The 15,762-nt window shown below is 36.2% G+C and overlaps 1 protein-coding gene across 2 annotated transcripts in view; it reads right to left on the bottom strand.

Annotated features, from left to right (window-relative positions):
* Window positions 1-15,762, bottom strand: part of PLA2R1 (phospholipase A2 receptor 1) — a 114,411-nt gene that overhangs the window by 38,686 nt on the left and 59,963 nt on the right. For both annotated transcript variants that reach the window (XM_055307927.1, XM_055307928.1), the window contains exon 11: window positions 12,130-12,302. In XM_055307927.1, the coding sequence (XP_055163902.1) occupies window positions 12,130-12,302 (173 nt within the window). The remainder of the gene's footprint in view (window positions 1-12,129; window positions 12,303-15,762) is intronic.

Below are 15,762 nucleotides of genomic sequence, written 5' to 3'. Positions count from 1 at the left end.
TTTAGAGCATTGCACAACTGACATCTCATAAAGAAGCGCCACATAAGAACAAGAAAGATGAAGAAGAATGCTTTCTTAGCAGAACTATCTCATTTCTCTTCCTTTCATCTTTGAAGCAAACAATAGAAGATGAAAAAGTAAGGGAAAAGAGCCCATGAAGATTGGAATTTGGACATTTGAAGCTCAGATGGCAAATGATAGGGAGCTAGGCACTATTCAACCTGGGACTGAAATATCCCCAATATTCAATCAAGCCCCGAATATTTCAGTCAAATGCCAATATTCCTCTACTTTCAATTATTGAGCTTTTTTTTAACTGCTCAGAGAAAAATTTAGACCATCATTTACTGAGCACTTACTCTGTATACTGTGCTTTGAAACCCCATTGTGAAAAATCAACAATGAAAAATGCATTGTGCTTATCCTCTGAGAAACAGATTTGACAGAGAAAATACATAAATGATGGATTCAAGGCAAGGTACATAACAGAAAGCCAAACTGCAAACCACAGGAGAGTGGAGAGAAATTCCATATGGGGTGAAACTCTGGGGGTAGGAATTAGGCAGACATTAAGGAAAAGGGAAAGACCATCTAGTTCTGGATGAAGTTCTGTTCTTTTGTGTATGCTTGAACATATTGGAAAATGAACCATATTTTTCCATAGAAACAATTTCTATGTTAAGATGCTCGTTTGTCATCAAATCTATATAACTCACAGGACAGCTAAAAAATACACCTCAAATATCAGTGAATAGTAGAAAGCAATCCGATTCCAAAAACAGAATAAAAATTGAGTAAGAATGAACCTTTTTTTCTTGAAGCCAAAGTGTTCATTTATCTAAATCAACTTCAACAACAACAACAAAATCGTGCACCTATATCTGCATACCAGGCTAGTCGGTATAGTAGCTGCTAGGGATAAAAGGACAAAACAAAACAAACAAAAAAAAATTCTTTATTTTAGTGTGAGGCATAGACACAAAGAATTAATTGCATTGAACATAATGTATGAAGTACTACAGTAAAGGAGAGTCCAGATTTCTTTGGGAGATTCCAGAAGAGGTGATGGAGTCCGCTTCAGGATGTCAGTAAAGGATTTGCAGGAAATGACAGTTGAGCTGAAATTTGAAAGATAAAAAGGAGAAAAGAGTTTTCAAGGGGTGCTTATAAAAAAAAAAGGAAGCAATTATAGATGAACATCTGAAGACTCTGATGACTCTAGACCTAAAGGCACTTTTAAAAATGTAGTCACTTGGTACTAGATATTTGTCTTGCTTAATTTCCTTCACAAGGAATGGCTTCAATTTCTTTTTAGATACAGAGCAACTGGCTTTATCCTTGTCAGCAATGGGTGATTATTTTATGCTCACAGAAAGACTAAAGAGATAGTGAGATAGAAGACAGAGGAAGATATACAAAGAGTCTCTCCTAAAGGAATGGAAGAGTTTGTGGAAAAAGAGAAGGAATAAGGAAGAGAAATAACCAGCGTTTGTGTCTTCAACAATCCTGAGTTCACGTCCTACGTTAGACACTAGGCATCCTACGTTAGACACAAGAAGCTCACAGTTCTGTGTGTGTGTGTGTGTGTGTGCTGATGCGTCAAAGAGACCCAGAAAGGTGAAAGTGACCAGTAGTAAACAAGAAAACATGACTAGTATGACTTGTATAGAAGAAAAAAAAGTCAAGAGAGAGAGAGTTGGTGCATACACAGACCATCAGTCAGCTCCATTGGCCAGAACAGCTAATTAACAGTGTTAAAGATGAATGAATGAGGGATCCCTGGGTGGCTCAGCAGTTTAGTGCCTGCCTTCGGCCCAGGGCGTGATACTGGAGTCCTGGGATCAAGTCTCACGTCGGGCTCCCTGCATGGAGCCTGCTTCTCCCTCTGCCTGTGTCTCTACCTCTCTCTCTCTCTCTCTGTCTCATAAATTAATTAATTAATTAATTAATTAATATCTTAAAAAAGATGAATGAATGATGGGAGCCACGCAAAGGGGAAACATTATAGCATGTAACTGCAACCTCTCAGGAGGAGATGTTTGCAATCCTGTTCAAGGAAGGAGGAGCTTTGCAATCCTGTTCAATGTAATTTTAGAATGCAGCTCATGATCCAACAGGGTCATGAACAATAGAGGAGATGCTGCATACTCTGTGATGAGATTCTAATGAAATCAAAATGTGGAAATCTGCATGGAAGCCCCAAATGTAACAGGCCAATGGAGTTGCTCTAGTTGAAAGAGCAAGGCAAACATACACTCCCCCTCAACGCCTCCGTCCTTCCTTCCCCAGCAGCCTTTGACTTGGCACCTGAAGTTTGGAGTTCCAGTCTCAGCACAAATATTTAGTAACTCAAAAGCCAAACAGGTAATTAATCACAAGAAACCTTGTCTGAAATGTGAGGATAGCAGTTCCTTTTCTTCTCACTGGTTTTCATGACGATCAAATGGAATAATGTATTTTAAATACATCCTTAAAGATAGGAAGGGCTAAAACCACCCCTAAGATGTTGCTTCTATTCTTATTTTGTCTTTTCATTACAAAAGCTGGGATTTTGTGGCAGAAGTTCTTCCTGCATGTTCAAAGAATTTTTAAAAAGCTCGAATCAGCAAGTTTAAAATGTAATATACTTTTTTTTTGTTGGTCTTGCATTTTGTCTTACTTTTTCACATCAGACAATGATTAAATAGCTTTGGTTTTAGATACTATAGATACTCAACTCATCTTCATTAGTGGAGAAGGAGATGTTTGTGATCTGCTATGAAGATGAAAAGTGCTGCAGGAATGTTATTGGTATTCTAAAGTGGTTAACTTAATGGAACATTTGACCCAAATTTTAAAGTCTCAGCCCCAAAGAAGCAGTAAAGCGGGGTAATAAAGGGAGACTGGGCTAAGGGAGATATAAACTGAATTTATAATCCTATATTGTGGGTGTGCTTGCAAAAGCCAAATAATAAGGTAGGGTATGGGAGAGAGTGGAGGGGGTTTTTCTCCTAGAGAAATTGTTCTCAAATTCAATAACTCATTTCCCATTGGAGAAGAAAAACTATCATCCTATTCCTCAGTGGTGAATCTCACATTTAAACTGATTTTCTTTATGTGCCCTACCCTCCCTCTATCCCCCTTCACTCCATCAAACATCAAATATGGATAACTTTAGGTCAATTAAGAAATTCCAATTCACTATTCTAGTTCTTCCCATTTAGCAAAGCCACTAACCATAGAAATTGAGCTGATTTGGAAAGCTTCTATCTATCCTCTCTGGCCAAATACCTGAAAGTAGACGAACGAAATCAATCTGTGGCCTCAGGGTAGGAGGGAACTGTAGCTGGGCCTTCAGAGCCTCTGAACAATTATTTTACTTGAGTATAATTATTTTCCCATCCTGCAATAATCCTTACTTCTTAGGTCCTCTTCCTACCCTTCCTTCTTCTGCCGCATGGTGAGGGTTTGATGCAGAATTTGAAAACAGATTTGACTGCGTCTACCATGAGACAATGTCAAGGTCCAGAGAGGGCAGGCATACAGTAAAGAGCTGTTGAATGATTGAATCTTCCCCTCAAATTATGTTCCTCCATTTCCATGGAGCTCCCTCTCATTCCCCCTGTTACGTTTCTTTTCTGTGTGTGCCCATAGCACTTCCTTCAACATCTACAATCCCATTTTTACTTTGTATGACAGTTATTTACATGACTATAAAGGATATGGACATTTCCAAAGAGTGCTCAGAAATGAGAATAAGTTTGCCCTCATTTATGTGGTGATTCGTTTCAGAACTCTGGGAAGCCTTAAACTGGCTCTGCCTATCTATCTGCTGGCTGGAAGGCTTTTCCTTGGTATGCGGAGTCACTTTCAAGAAAAACAGATCTGATGTGCTCTCCCGGGATCCCAATTTCCCTGCCATTGGCAGAAGATTTCTACTGACTTGGTAAGATTGGGGTAAATGTTCTGGAGTTATCCCACATGAGTGAAGCACACCTTTTCTTTTCTTTTTAAGATTTTATTTATTAATGAGAGAGAGAGAGAGAGAGAAAGGCAGAGACACAGGCAGAGGGAGAAGCAGGCCCCATGCAGGGAGCCCGACGTGGGACTCGATCCCGGGTCTCCAGGATCAGGCCCTGGGCTGAAGGCGGTGCTAAACCGCTGAGCCACTCAGGCTGCCCGAAACACACCTTTTCTGCAGTGGCATCTAGATTTAGAAACAAAACTTTTGTCACAGAGCCTGAGTAATAGATGGATGCAAAATAGTGTAAAATCCATTATACAGTATCTATGAATAGTTTAGAAATTTCAGAATTAACTGAAGATTTATGTCACGGAAATTATAATTAATTACTTTTACTGTGACAATTGTCTTATAGTCATGTATTTTAAAAAGAAGTCTTTATCTTTTAGGGATAATGCTGAAATATTTGTGGATGAAACATTACGATGTCTGGGCTTTGCTATGACAAAATATGGGAAAGGGGGAGGTGGGTGAGGGTATAGATGAAACAAGATAGACCATGAGTTCATAACGGATGACACTGGTTATGGGTATATGCGGGGTCATTACACCATTTGAGGAATGTAATACAAAGTTGAAAAAAGTGGCGGAACTGCGATTCCACCATAGATGGAATATCTTGATGATATGACATAAGGACAGAGTCTTGGCTAAGTTTTTAAAAAACAGCAGGCTTCCTGTTTGGTGGTCAATTTATATAGTCAGTTTGGACTGGATTAAGATTCTGACATGAGGACCAAGTTAATGGATACTTTCATGACAGGCAGGGGAAAAAATGTGATTTAGGATGGTGTTTCTGCAAACTGCAATTTAAAAGAAAAAAAGAAACACAGAGGTTTTTTATATTGCTATTTTCTTCAGAAAAAGATTTACATTTTCATCTTATTCAGAGACAATTTACTCAATGTCAGTCAACACGGGCAGCCAAACTGAGCATCATGATATTATTTTTGCTTCAGGGAGAACAGGAAAAGAGTAGTGCCACTCAAATAAATTATAGCAGAAACTTATGAATGACAAGGAGCTCTGCCTCAGTTTCAGATTTTAGACATCCAAATATGCCCCAAGGAAGGTAAAAATCAAGACTTTGTCTACTCAAAATGTATTAATTTATTTTGACAGGTATAGACATTCCTAACAAAATTCCAAAGTATATTAGAAATGAAACCTGAGCTTTTTTTTTTTCAGTAATAGTATGACATGGAACTTTACTATTCTCTGCATTTTAACATTATTCATAAATTTGTAGAATGAGTAGGTTGTTTATTGACTAAATTATAATGTTTCTTTTATAGAGCCATGCAAAGTCACTGGTTTCTATTATAAGTATATATATATATATATATATATACCAGTGTTTATACACAAAAAATGTAATTTGTGTTAACTTCACCTTGCAGGCATCTTTAAAAAGTATAGTTTAAAATAATAATAAACTATGTATTTTAGAGCATTTCAGATTCATAGCAAAATTGAATGGAAAGTACAGTCTTCCCTTATACCTCCTGCCCCATATATGTAAAACCTTCCCCACTATTGATATCCCATACCACAATGGTACATTTGTTAAAATTTAGAGTGACACATCATTATTAACCCCAAATCCATGATTTACATTACATTAGATTTCATTGTTGATGTTGTACATTCTATGGTTTGAACAACCATATATATATATACCACTGTATTACCATATAGAATAGTTTCTTTGCCCCCCAAATCCTCTGTGCTCTGCCTATTTATCCCTACCTCCCCTCCAAACAACTTTTTACAAGTATTCTCTTAACTGTCCCATAGTTTTGCGTTTGTCAATAGTTGGTATCATGTAGTATGTAGATTTTTCAATTGGCCTTTTTCACTTAGTAATATGCATTTAAGTTTCTTCCATTTCTTTTATTTTTATTAAAGATTTTATTCATTTATTCTTGAGAGACACACAGAGAGAGGCAGAGACACAGGCAGAGGGAGAAGCAGGCTCTCTGCAGGGAGCCTGATGTGGGACTCCATCCCTGGACTCCAGGATCATGCCCTGGGCTGAAGGCAGGCACTAAACCCCTGAGCCACCCAGGGATCTCCTTTTCCATTTTTTTTAATGGCTTGATAGCTCATTTCTTTTTAGCACTGAATAATATTACCTTGTGTGCTATACTATACTTTATCCATTCACCTGCTCAAGGCCATTTTGACTGATTATAAGTTTTGGCAAGTATGAATAAAATTTCTATGAAAACCCATGTGTAGATTTTTATGTGGACATTAGTTTTCAGTTTATTCAGGTAAATACCAAGGAGTATGATTGCTGGGTTATGTGATGGTAAGAGTATGTTTAGTTTTGTAAGAAACTGTCAAACTATCTTTGAAAGTGCTCTACTATTTTGCATTCCTACTAGCAATGTATGAGTGTCCCTGTTCCATAGTCTTATTGGCATTTGGTACTGTCAGTGTTTTGGACTTTGGTCATTCTAATAGTGGTATCTCATCACAATTTACGATTTCCTAGTGATACATGATGTTGAACATAGTTTCATGTGCTCATTTGCCATCTATATATCTTCCTTGTTTAAGCTTTGTCCATTTTAAAAAATATTTATTTTATTTATTTTAGAGAAAGAGTGTGAACAGAGGGAGGGGTAGAAGGAGAGACTGATGCAGTCTTCCTGCTGAGTGGGAAGCCTAACTTGGGGCTCAGACTCATGACCCTGAGATCATGACCTGAGCCAAAACCAAGAGTTGGATACTCAGCTGACTGAGCCACCCAGGTACCCCAGGTCTTTTGTCCATTTTAAAATCCTGTCCTTCGTTTCCTTATTGTTGGTTTAAGGAAGTCTTTGCATATTTTGGATAACAGTCCGTTATCAGATGTAGTATTTGCAAATATTTTCTCTAAGTCTGTGGCTTGAATTCTCATTCTCTTTGCATTGTCTTTCTCAGAGCAGAAGTTTTTAGTTTTAACGAAGATTGTTTTTCTCATGGATTGTTCCTTTGGTGTTGTATCTAAAAAGTCATTGCCTGACCCAAGGTCATCTGGGTTTTCTACTATGTTATCTTCTAGGAGTATCATAGCTTTGTGATTCACATTTAGGTCTATGGTGCATGTCAGTCAATTTCTGGGCTCTCTATTCTGTTCCGTTGATTTGACTTTTTTCCCCCCTAATACCACACTGTTTTGATTACTCTAGTTTTATAGTAAGTCTTGAAGTCAGGTAGTGTTAGTTCTCTGACTTTGTTCTTCTCCATCATTGTGGAGTTGGCTATTTTGCCTTCCCATATAAACTTAAAAATCACTTTGTCAATGGCCACAAAATAGCTTGCTGGGATTTTGACTGGGATAGTACTGAATCTACAGGTCAGTTTGTGAAAAACTGACATTTTGACAATATTGAGTTTTTCTAGACATGAAAATGGAATATCTCTCCATTTATTTAGTTCTTCTTTGATTTATTTCATTAAAGTTTATAGTTTTACTCATAAACTTTATAGTTTATAGTTTTATAGTTTAACTCATGGATTTTATACATTTTCTGTTAGGTTTATATATAAGTGTTGTAATTTGGAGGGTGCTAATGTAAATGATAATGTTTTTAATTTTAAACTCCACTTGTTCATTGCTATTACATAAGAAAGCAATTGACCTTTGTTCACTAATCTTTTATGCTGCAATCTTGCTATAATCATATATTAATTAGTTCAAGGGTTTTTTTAATTGATTCTTATTTTCTATATAGACAATCTTATCATCTGTGAACAAAGTTTATTTCTTTCTTTCCAATCTGTATACCTTTTATTTGCTTTTTTTTTTTTTTTTTGGTCTTATTGCATTAGTGAGGACTTCTAGTTACAATGTTTAAAAGAAGTGTTGGTGTGTTGGTAGGGAACATTGTTGTCTTTTTCCTGATGTTAGTGGGAAAGCTTTTATTTTTTTTCACCATTAAGTATGATATCTGTGGGTTTTGTAGATGTTCTTTATAAAGTTGAGGAAATTCTCCTGTACTCTGAGTTTGCTAACAGTTTTTAAAACAAATAGGTGTTGGATTTTGTCACATATTTTTCTGCACCTATTGATATGATTATGTGACTTTTTAAAATAGCCTATTGATGTGATGGATTACACTAATTAATTTTTGAATGTTGAATCATCCTTGTATAACTGAGATAAATCCCACTTGGTTGTGGTGTATAACTGTTTTTTATACTGTTGGATTTAATTTATTAATATTTCATTGAAGATTTTTGCTACTCTCTTCATGAGAGACATTGGTCTGTAATTTTCTTTTTTTGCAATATCTTTGTCTGATTTTGGTATTAGGGTAATGCTGGCCTCTGAATGGGACAGCAAGTATTCTCTCTGCTTCGAACTTCTAGAAAAGATTGTAGAGAATTGGTGTAATTTCTTCCTTAAATGTTTAGTGGAATTCACCAGTGAACCCTTGTGGACCTAGTGCTTTCTGTTTTGGAAGTTATGAATTTTTGTTTCAATTTCTTTAATAGCTATAGGCCTACTTCAATAGTCTATTTCTTCTTGTGTGAATTTTGGCTGATTGTACCTTAAGGAACTGGTCAGTTTCATCTAGGTTACCAAATTTGTGGATATAGAGTTGTTCATAGAATTTCGTTATTATCCTTTTAATGCCTCTGGGAGCTATAGTGATGCTCCTTCTTTTATTTGTGATATCAGTAATTTGTGTCTTCTCTCTTTTCTTAGTCTGGCTCCAGGATTATCAATTTCATTGATCTTTTGAAAGAACCTAATTCTGGTTTTGTTGATTTTCTTTATTGAGTTCCTATTTTCAATTTTATTGATTTCTGCTCTAATTCTCATTATTTTCTTTGACTTACTTTGGATTTAATTTTCTCTTCTTTTTCAAGTTTCCTAAGGTAGAAGTTTAGATTATGGATTTTAGATATTTCTTTTTTTCTCATATATGCATTTAGTGCCTTAAATTTTCCCCTAAGCATTACTTTCTCTGCATCTTACAAATTTTGATAACTTGTATTTTCATTTTCATTTAGTTTAAAAGGTTTTAAAATTCCTCTTGAGATTTCTTCTTTGATCCATGTGTTATTTAGAAATGTATCGTCTAATCTCTAAGTATTTCGGGATCTTTCAACTGTTATTGGTTTCTAGTTTAATTTACTGTAGCCTGAGAGAAGACATTGTATGATTTCTATTTTTTTTGTATATATTTTTTATTGGAGTTAGATTTGCCAACATATAGCGTAACACCCAGTGCTCATCCCATCAAGTGCCTCCCTCAGTGCCCATCACCCAGTCACCCCAACCTCCCGCCCACCTCCCCTTCCACCACCCCTTGTTTGTTTCCCAGAGTTAGGTGTCTCTCAGGTTCTGTACCCTCACTGATATTTCCCACTCATTTTCTCTCCTCTCCCCTTTATTCCCTTTCACTATTTTTTATATTCCCCAAATGAATGAGACCATACAATGTTTCTCCTTTTCCAATTGACTTACTTCACTCAGCATAATATACCCTCCAGTTCCATCCACACTGAAGCAAATGGTGGGTATTTGTCATTTCTAATGGCCGAGTAATATCCCATTGTATACATAGACCACATCTTTATCCATTCATCTTTCGATGAACACTGAGGCTCCTTCCGCAGTTTGGCTATTGTGGATGTTGGTGCTATGAACATTGGGGTGCAGGTGTCCTGCCATTTCACTGCATCTGTCTCTTTGGGGTAAATCCCCAGCAGTGCAATTGCTGGGTTGCAGGGCAGTTCTATTTTTAAACTTTTTGAGGAACCTCCACACAGTTTTCTAGAGTCGCTGCTCCAGGTCCCATTCCCACCAACAGTGCAAGAGGGTTCCCCTTTCTCCACATCCTCGCCAACATTTGTTGTTTCCTGTCTTGTTAATTGTCCCCATTCTCATTGGTGTGAGGTGGGATCTCATTGTGGTTTTGATTTGTATTTCCCTGATGGCCAGTGATGTGGAGCATTTTCTCATGTGCTTGTTGGCCATGTCTATGTCTTCCTCTGTGAGATTTCTGTTCATGTCTTCTGCCCACTTCATGATTGGATTGTTTGTTTCTTTGCTGTTGATTTTAATAAGTTCTTTATAGATCTTGGATACTAGCCCTTTATCTGATCTGTCATTTGCAAATATCTTCTCCCATTCTGTAGGTTGTCTTTTTGTTTTGCTGACTGTTTCCTTTGCTATGCAGAAACCTTTTATCTTGATTAAGTCCCAATAGTTCATTTTTGCTTTTGTTTCCCTTGCTTTCATAGATGTGTCTTGCAAGAAGTTACTGTGGCCAAGTTCAGAAAGGGTGTTGCCTGTGTTCTCCTCTAGGATTTTGATGGATTCTTGTCTAGCATTTAGATCTTTCATCCATTTTGAGTTTATCTTTGTGTATGGTGGAAGAGAATGGTTTATCTTTGTTTATGGTGTTTATCTTTGTGTATGGTGTAAGAGAATTCTGCATGTGGCTGTCCAATTTTCCCAGCACCATTTATTGAGGAGACTGTCCTCTTTCCAGTGGATAGTCTTTCCTCCTTTGTCGAGTATTAGTTGATCATAGAGTTGAGGGCCCATTTCTGGGTTCTCTATTCTGTTCCATTGATCTATGTGTCTGTTTTTGTGCCAGTACCACACTGTCTTGATGACCACAGCTTTGTAGTACAACCTGAAATCCGGCATTGTGATGCCCCGGCTTTGGTTTTCTTTTGCAATATTCCCCTAGCTATTCGGGGATGATTTCTATTCTTTTAAATTTGTTAAAATGTGTTTTATGGCCAGAATGTGGTTTATCTTAGCAAATATTTCATGTGAGCTTGAGAAGAATGTGTAATTTGGTCTTGGTGGATTGGGTAGTCCATAGATATCTGATAGGGGGAGTGTTAAAGTCTCCAATTGTAATAGTGGCTTCATCTATTTCTCCTCGCAGTTCTATCAGCTTTTTTCTCATGTATTTTGACACTCTGCCATTAAGTACATACACATTCAGGACTGTTGTATCTTCTTAGAGTACTGACTCTTTTACCATTACGTAATGTTCATTTTTTTAATCCCCAAAAAATTTCCTTATTCTGAAGTCTGCTGTGTGAAATTAATATAGCTATTACTGCCTTTGTTTGATTAGTATTTGTATAGTGTATCTTTCTCCATCCTTTTAATCTACATGTGTCTTTGTATTTAAAGTGGGTTTCTTGTAGTCAACATATGGTTGGGTCTTATGTTTTGATCTGTTCTGACAATCTCTTTTAATTGATATATTTAGTTATTTGACTAATTATTATTACATGTTTGATTTATGAAAATTATTTTGATAATATTACAATAATATTTATCTTTCCTCAGGGAAGAGCCTGAGGCCCCATTTCCTCTAGAAACAAATGTAGAGGTAACCTATTGCCTATCATTTCTTGGGGTAGCCTTATTGAGACCCACAAGTAAAATAGGGACCAAGGCATCCAAATAGGAACTTATGTTGAGGCAAAAAGGTGTCAAGTCTAGGTTGGTGTCCTGTTCCACAGGGCCTAGTTCTAGTGTAGGTTGTGGCTGGAGCCATTTGCTTCTCTGGAACTGACTAACCTGGTACAGTTTCATGTTTTGGGATCTAGAGCTGAGCTTATGAGAGTGAACTAATAGAGCTCTAACTCTGAAATCTTGGCTAAGTTACCACAGAGGTCCATGGAGGAGATGGATTAATGAAAGTCTTACCTAAGCAATGGGCCTGCATTCCACAGCAGAGTGGCACTGACTGTGGACTGACAGATATGTCCATATGTGCCCATTCAGTGTGCTTTGAAGTATAACAGACTATTCTGGCCTGAGTAAACCCCTGCGATTCTTGGACAATGAGGGGGTTCGGGATGGGGATGGGGAAAAGACTTTAGAAGGAAGAAACTGGATTTCCTGCTAATAAAGGCATATGTGATCTTGAGCAATGAATTTATACCTTGAACCTGTCAAATGTCTCATGGATTATACTTTTAAAAATAGCCAGCCATAGGTCACCCCCTGAGAACCTGTGGTAATTGTTTTAATTGATTTAGGCATTAAGAAAACATAAAAGAAGCACCAAAGGAGGTGTATCATGGGGTGGAAGGAATTTTGGTCAAAGAAAACAGGAGGGAGAAGTGGTATTATAGTCCCCTCTACTCACGAGGCTGACGTGCATTCCAGTGTGTGTACTGCACCGGCTCAGACTTCTGCCCCCATGCCGTCTTCCAAGTGTATTCTCCTGTATCATTTTGATCTTGAAGAGCTATCCAAAAATAACTGTTCTTCGTTTTTACCACACTACTGATCAAACTGGTAATAAAAGCCTGTTCAAACCTTAAAAATGGAAAAAAAGGAAATGATTATAGTAAGTTTCTGGGCAATAAAAAAATGTCATTAAAGCATAATGAGGTGCACAAAATGGCACCAGGGTAAGCATTTCTGATGAATTCTTCAGAACATGGAGCAGAAAAATGCTCAAAGACCCTGAACAGTACTAATACATGCCAAATGTCTGTGCAATTCCCAGAAATAGATGAGTGAGGAAAATTTGAGTCTCAAAAACAAGGCTTAATTCTTTCAAGGAATAGAGTCCAGCTCCAGTTTCAGAGTATAGTTGGTAAAGTCCATAAAGCTAGCAAAATATTTCTTGGCACAACATGTCCCTGTTTTGTAATTAGGCTACAAAGCACATACCTTGCCATAATGTTTGTGCGGTGGGGAAGAGGAATGGACATTGCCAACATGGAGTTCACATGCACCCACCCACCATACTTGCCTAGTGAGAATGGAACAGAGATTGGAGTAGCAATTTTATGGCTCCCAAATCAGTTTGTTCACAAGCACATGGAGTCATTGGCTTATTCAAATGTGTTCAGATGTGTGAATTCACTGAAGATAAATTTAAAACCCTAGGAACTAAACCAAGGATGTACACCCACTAATATTTTTCCCACATGGCTGAGTGAATTAGTGTTCATTGATTGGTGGCAGTTCTCCTTTCCCAACATGAATGCATCAAAAGTGGAATCTGGAAAATTTGTGTATATGCTTCCACATGAATATCTAATAGAAAAATGTGAGGATTAAAATTTAACTGGCACTGAAATTTTAAACTAAGATGTAAACTACCTTGAAAAATTTACTTTCAACACATCTGAAGTTTTTTTTCTTTTTTGAGATTTTATTTATTCATTCATGAGAGACACAGAGGGAGGCAGAGACACAGGCAGAGGGAGAAGCAGGCCCCCTGCAGGGAACCCAATGTGGGACTCGATCCCGAGACTCTGGGATCACACCCCTGAGCTGAAGGCAGACGTTCAAACACTGAACCACCCAGGCGTCCCACATCTGAAGTTTTGAGGAAACACATTTCAAACAGTGGTGACTTTTGGCCAGAACTTCTGAGTCAGTAAGAAAGGGTAGACCTGATGAAATTACCCAGGAAACCCAGGAAAGGAAATTAGATGTTTTCATCCAATTCTGGAATTTTTTCATTAGCATGCATACTTCAGTTGCTAAGGGAAACAAAAGCAATGGGGTCGTTCAAGAATAGAAGAGTTCCAAAGGAAATGGAAAGAAGAGAGAAAAGAATACAAAGAACTAAAATTTTTAACTGCCTTATGAACATCACTACCAATATTTAGTAATCTTAGGCACCCATGATACTCATCTTTGCAGAACATACGGATTTTTATTATGCTTTAGTAAATATTTTCTGTACTCTATTAATAATCGAAAGAGCACACATTTGAAATTAGAAAAGTTCTTTTTTAACCAGATTGCAGTGGCAGAGTTTTATGTAAATGTGTTTCAAAAGGAAAGTACATAAAACTACACATTATCTAGATGCTATTGTAATTACCCTTATGCTTTCAATGGTTCATGCTCTCATAACTTAGGATCTGCTTTTCCTTCTCTTCTCTGAGACAGAGTTGCATTGTTATCATGCCCAGCCAGTGCCTTTGATTGCTGTCTTAGGAGGCCAGCAAGGCACTTCATCATGGAGGCTATGGCCAGACCACCGTTACTGTGCTTGTTCAAACCCAGGAGATATTATTGGTTCTTCCATTACCTTGTACTATGGCATTTATTGGATAATGGAGAAAAAACGTCTGTGAACTTGGCTACTGGTGTCACTATTCATAACAACATTTTGGTTTTGTTCCCTGTTGGTTTTAGATTTATTTAGTCTACTCTGATTTGCTATTTTATCACTATTAATGATTGCTTAAAACAATAGAACCCCCCCCCAAAAAAAAAAACCCAACAAAAAAACAAGAGAAACCTTGTGCTTCTTAAACTGGCAAGTATCTTTTAAGTAGTTGCTTATAACACTCATACATTAGATCCTAAAACCTTCAAATCAGGACTCTAGTTTTCTTGGTACAGTTTAGAAGGTATCACTGTTAATAAAGAAATTCAGGAAATATGTCTTTCTTTTAAATCATATATTCTAAAAACTTAACTTTAGATCATAGCATGCAGCCTTTGGAGTGTCTGTTTCCAACAGATAAAGAAGTAAGAGGACATTTTATATTTGTTATCACTCACTATTGGGTCCCAAACACTTAAAAGTGTTGTGAAAGCTCTCGCTTACAGTAATAGAGCAGATGATCTTTTAAAGTCTTTTTCTTTTTTTTTTAATTTGGACTTTTTGTCTGGTTTCAGTGGATTATATAATTCAAATGTTGCTGTGACATAAGACAAAAAGTAACCATATATACATATTTTTATATTATTATTTGAACCAGAATAACATATTATATCTAAGGAATTCAGTAAAGTAACAATTGTTATTTTTTAGAAAAACAAATTGCATATGTGTAACTACTTATAAAAAAATCAAATTTTTAGGGAAATCATTCTTAAAATCAGAAAAATAATGTTTTCCAATCAACTCCTTAAAAAAGTTAAGAAGTCAAATGTGCATTTTCAATGTAAATAAGAAAAATATATCTTGAATTTCCATCAGTTTGATGAGAAATTGTTACTTATGGTGCTAAACATTACATTTTAATTTTAAAAGTGCAATTTGAAAGCAGCAATACATATTTTTGGGATACATTGACCAATTTTTTCATTTCAAAATAAATTTTACATTTAAAAAATTCACACTTCAAAAGGAGATATTGTGTATTTGAATCTCTAACTGAACATATTTCTTTATCCATTTAGCCAGTGACAAAATGTAGCTGAAAAAAAATATGTTTCTTGTCTGTGAGTAACACAACACTTAGCAGTGTTTGTATTACCTAAAATGAGAAATAAGAAAAAAAGTAATGAACTGGATGTAGCTTCACTAGAGAGCTTATTTCACTTAAAAAAAAAAATATATATATATAGTGATAGTTTTACATATAGTGATCCACTTAGGAGGTATTCAATTTTGAACTGAATAATTACAATGGGATTTCTTTTAATAACATAATTGTTAACATTTTTAATACCATATTCAAATAACTGACTATTGCTGAATGAATAGTTGGATTCTTCTTATTTTAATACCATTTACAAAAATTAACTGAAAATTCATAAATTTCTTTCTCTTTCTTTTAAATAAAGAATAGAAATAGAATATTAGTAGCTTTAAAATGGGAGACATGCACATGATTATTACTACAAGAAGTTTTTGGTGGCATTCTTCAAGGACCTGAAATACTAAGTTTTTGGCTGTTGTTTATTGCAAAAGACTAGAGGAGAAATAGAGACTTTTTTTTTATTTTTTAGAAATAGAGACTTTAAAAAGATACTTAACATACACACAAGAACAAATTCCAAACTGTTAATGTCAGTT

Source organism: Nyctereutes procyonoides, unplaced genomic scaffold (assembly GCF_905146905.1).
Source record: "Nyctereutes procyonoides isolate TBG_1078 unplaced genomic scaffold, NYPRO_anot_genome, whole genome shotgun sequence".
In the NCBI taxonomy this organism is placed as follows: domain Eukaryota; kingdom Metazoa; phylum Chordata; class Mammalia; order Carnivora; family Canidae; genus Nyctereutes; species Nyctereutes procyonoides.
Note: the sequence above shows the minus strand (reverse complement) of the source record. Positions and strands in the feature narration are given on the sequence as shown.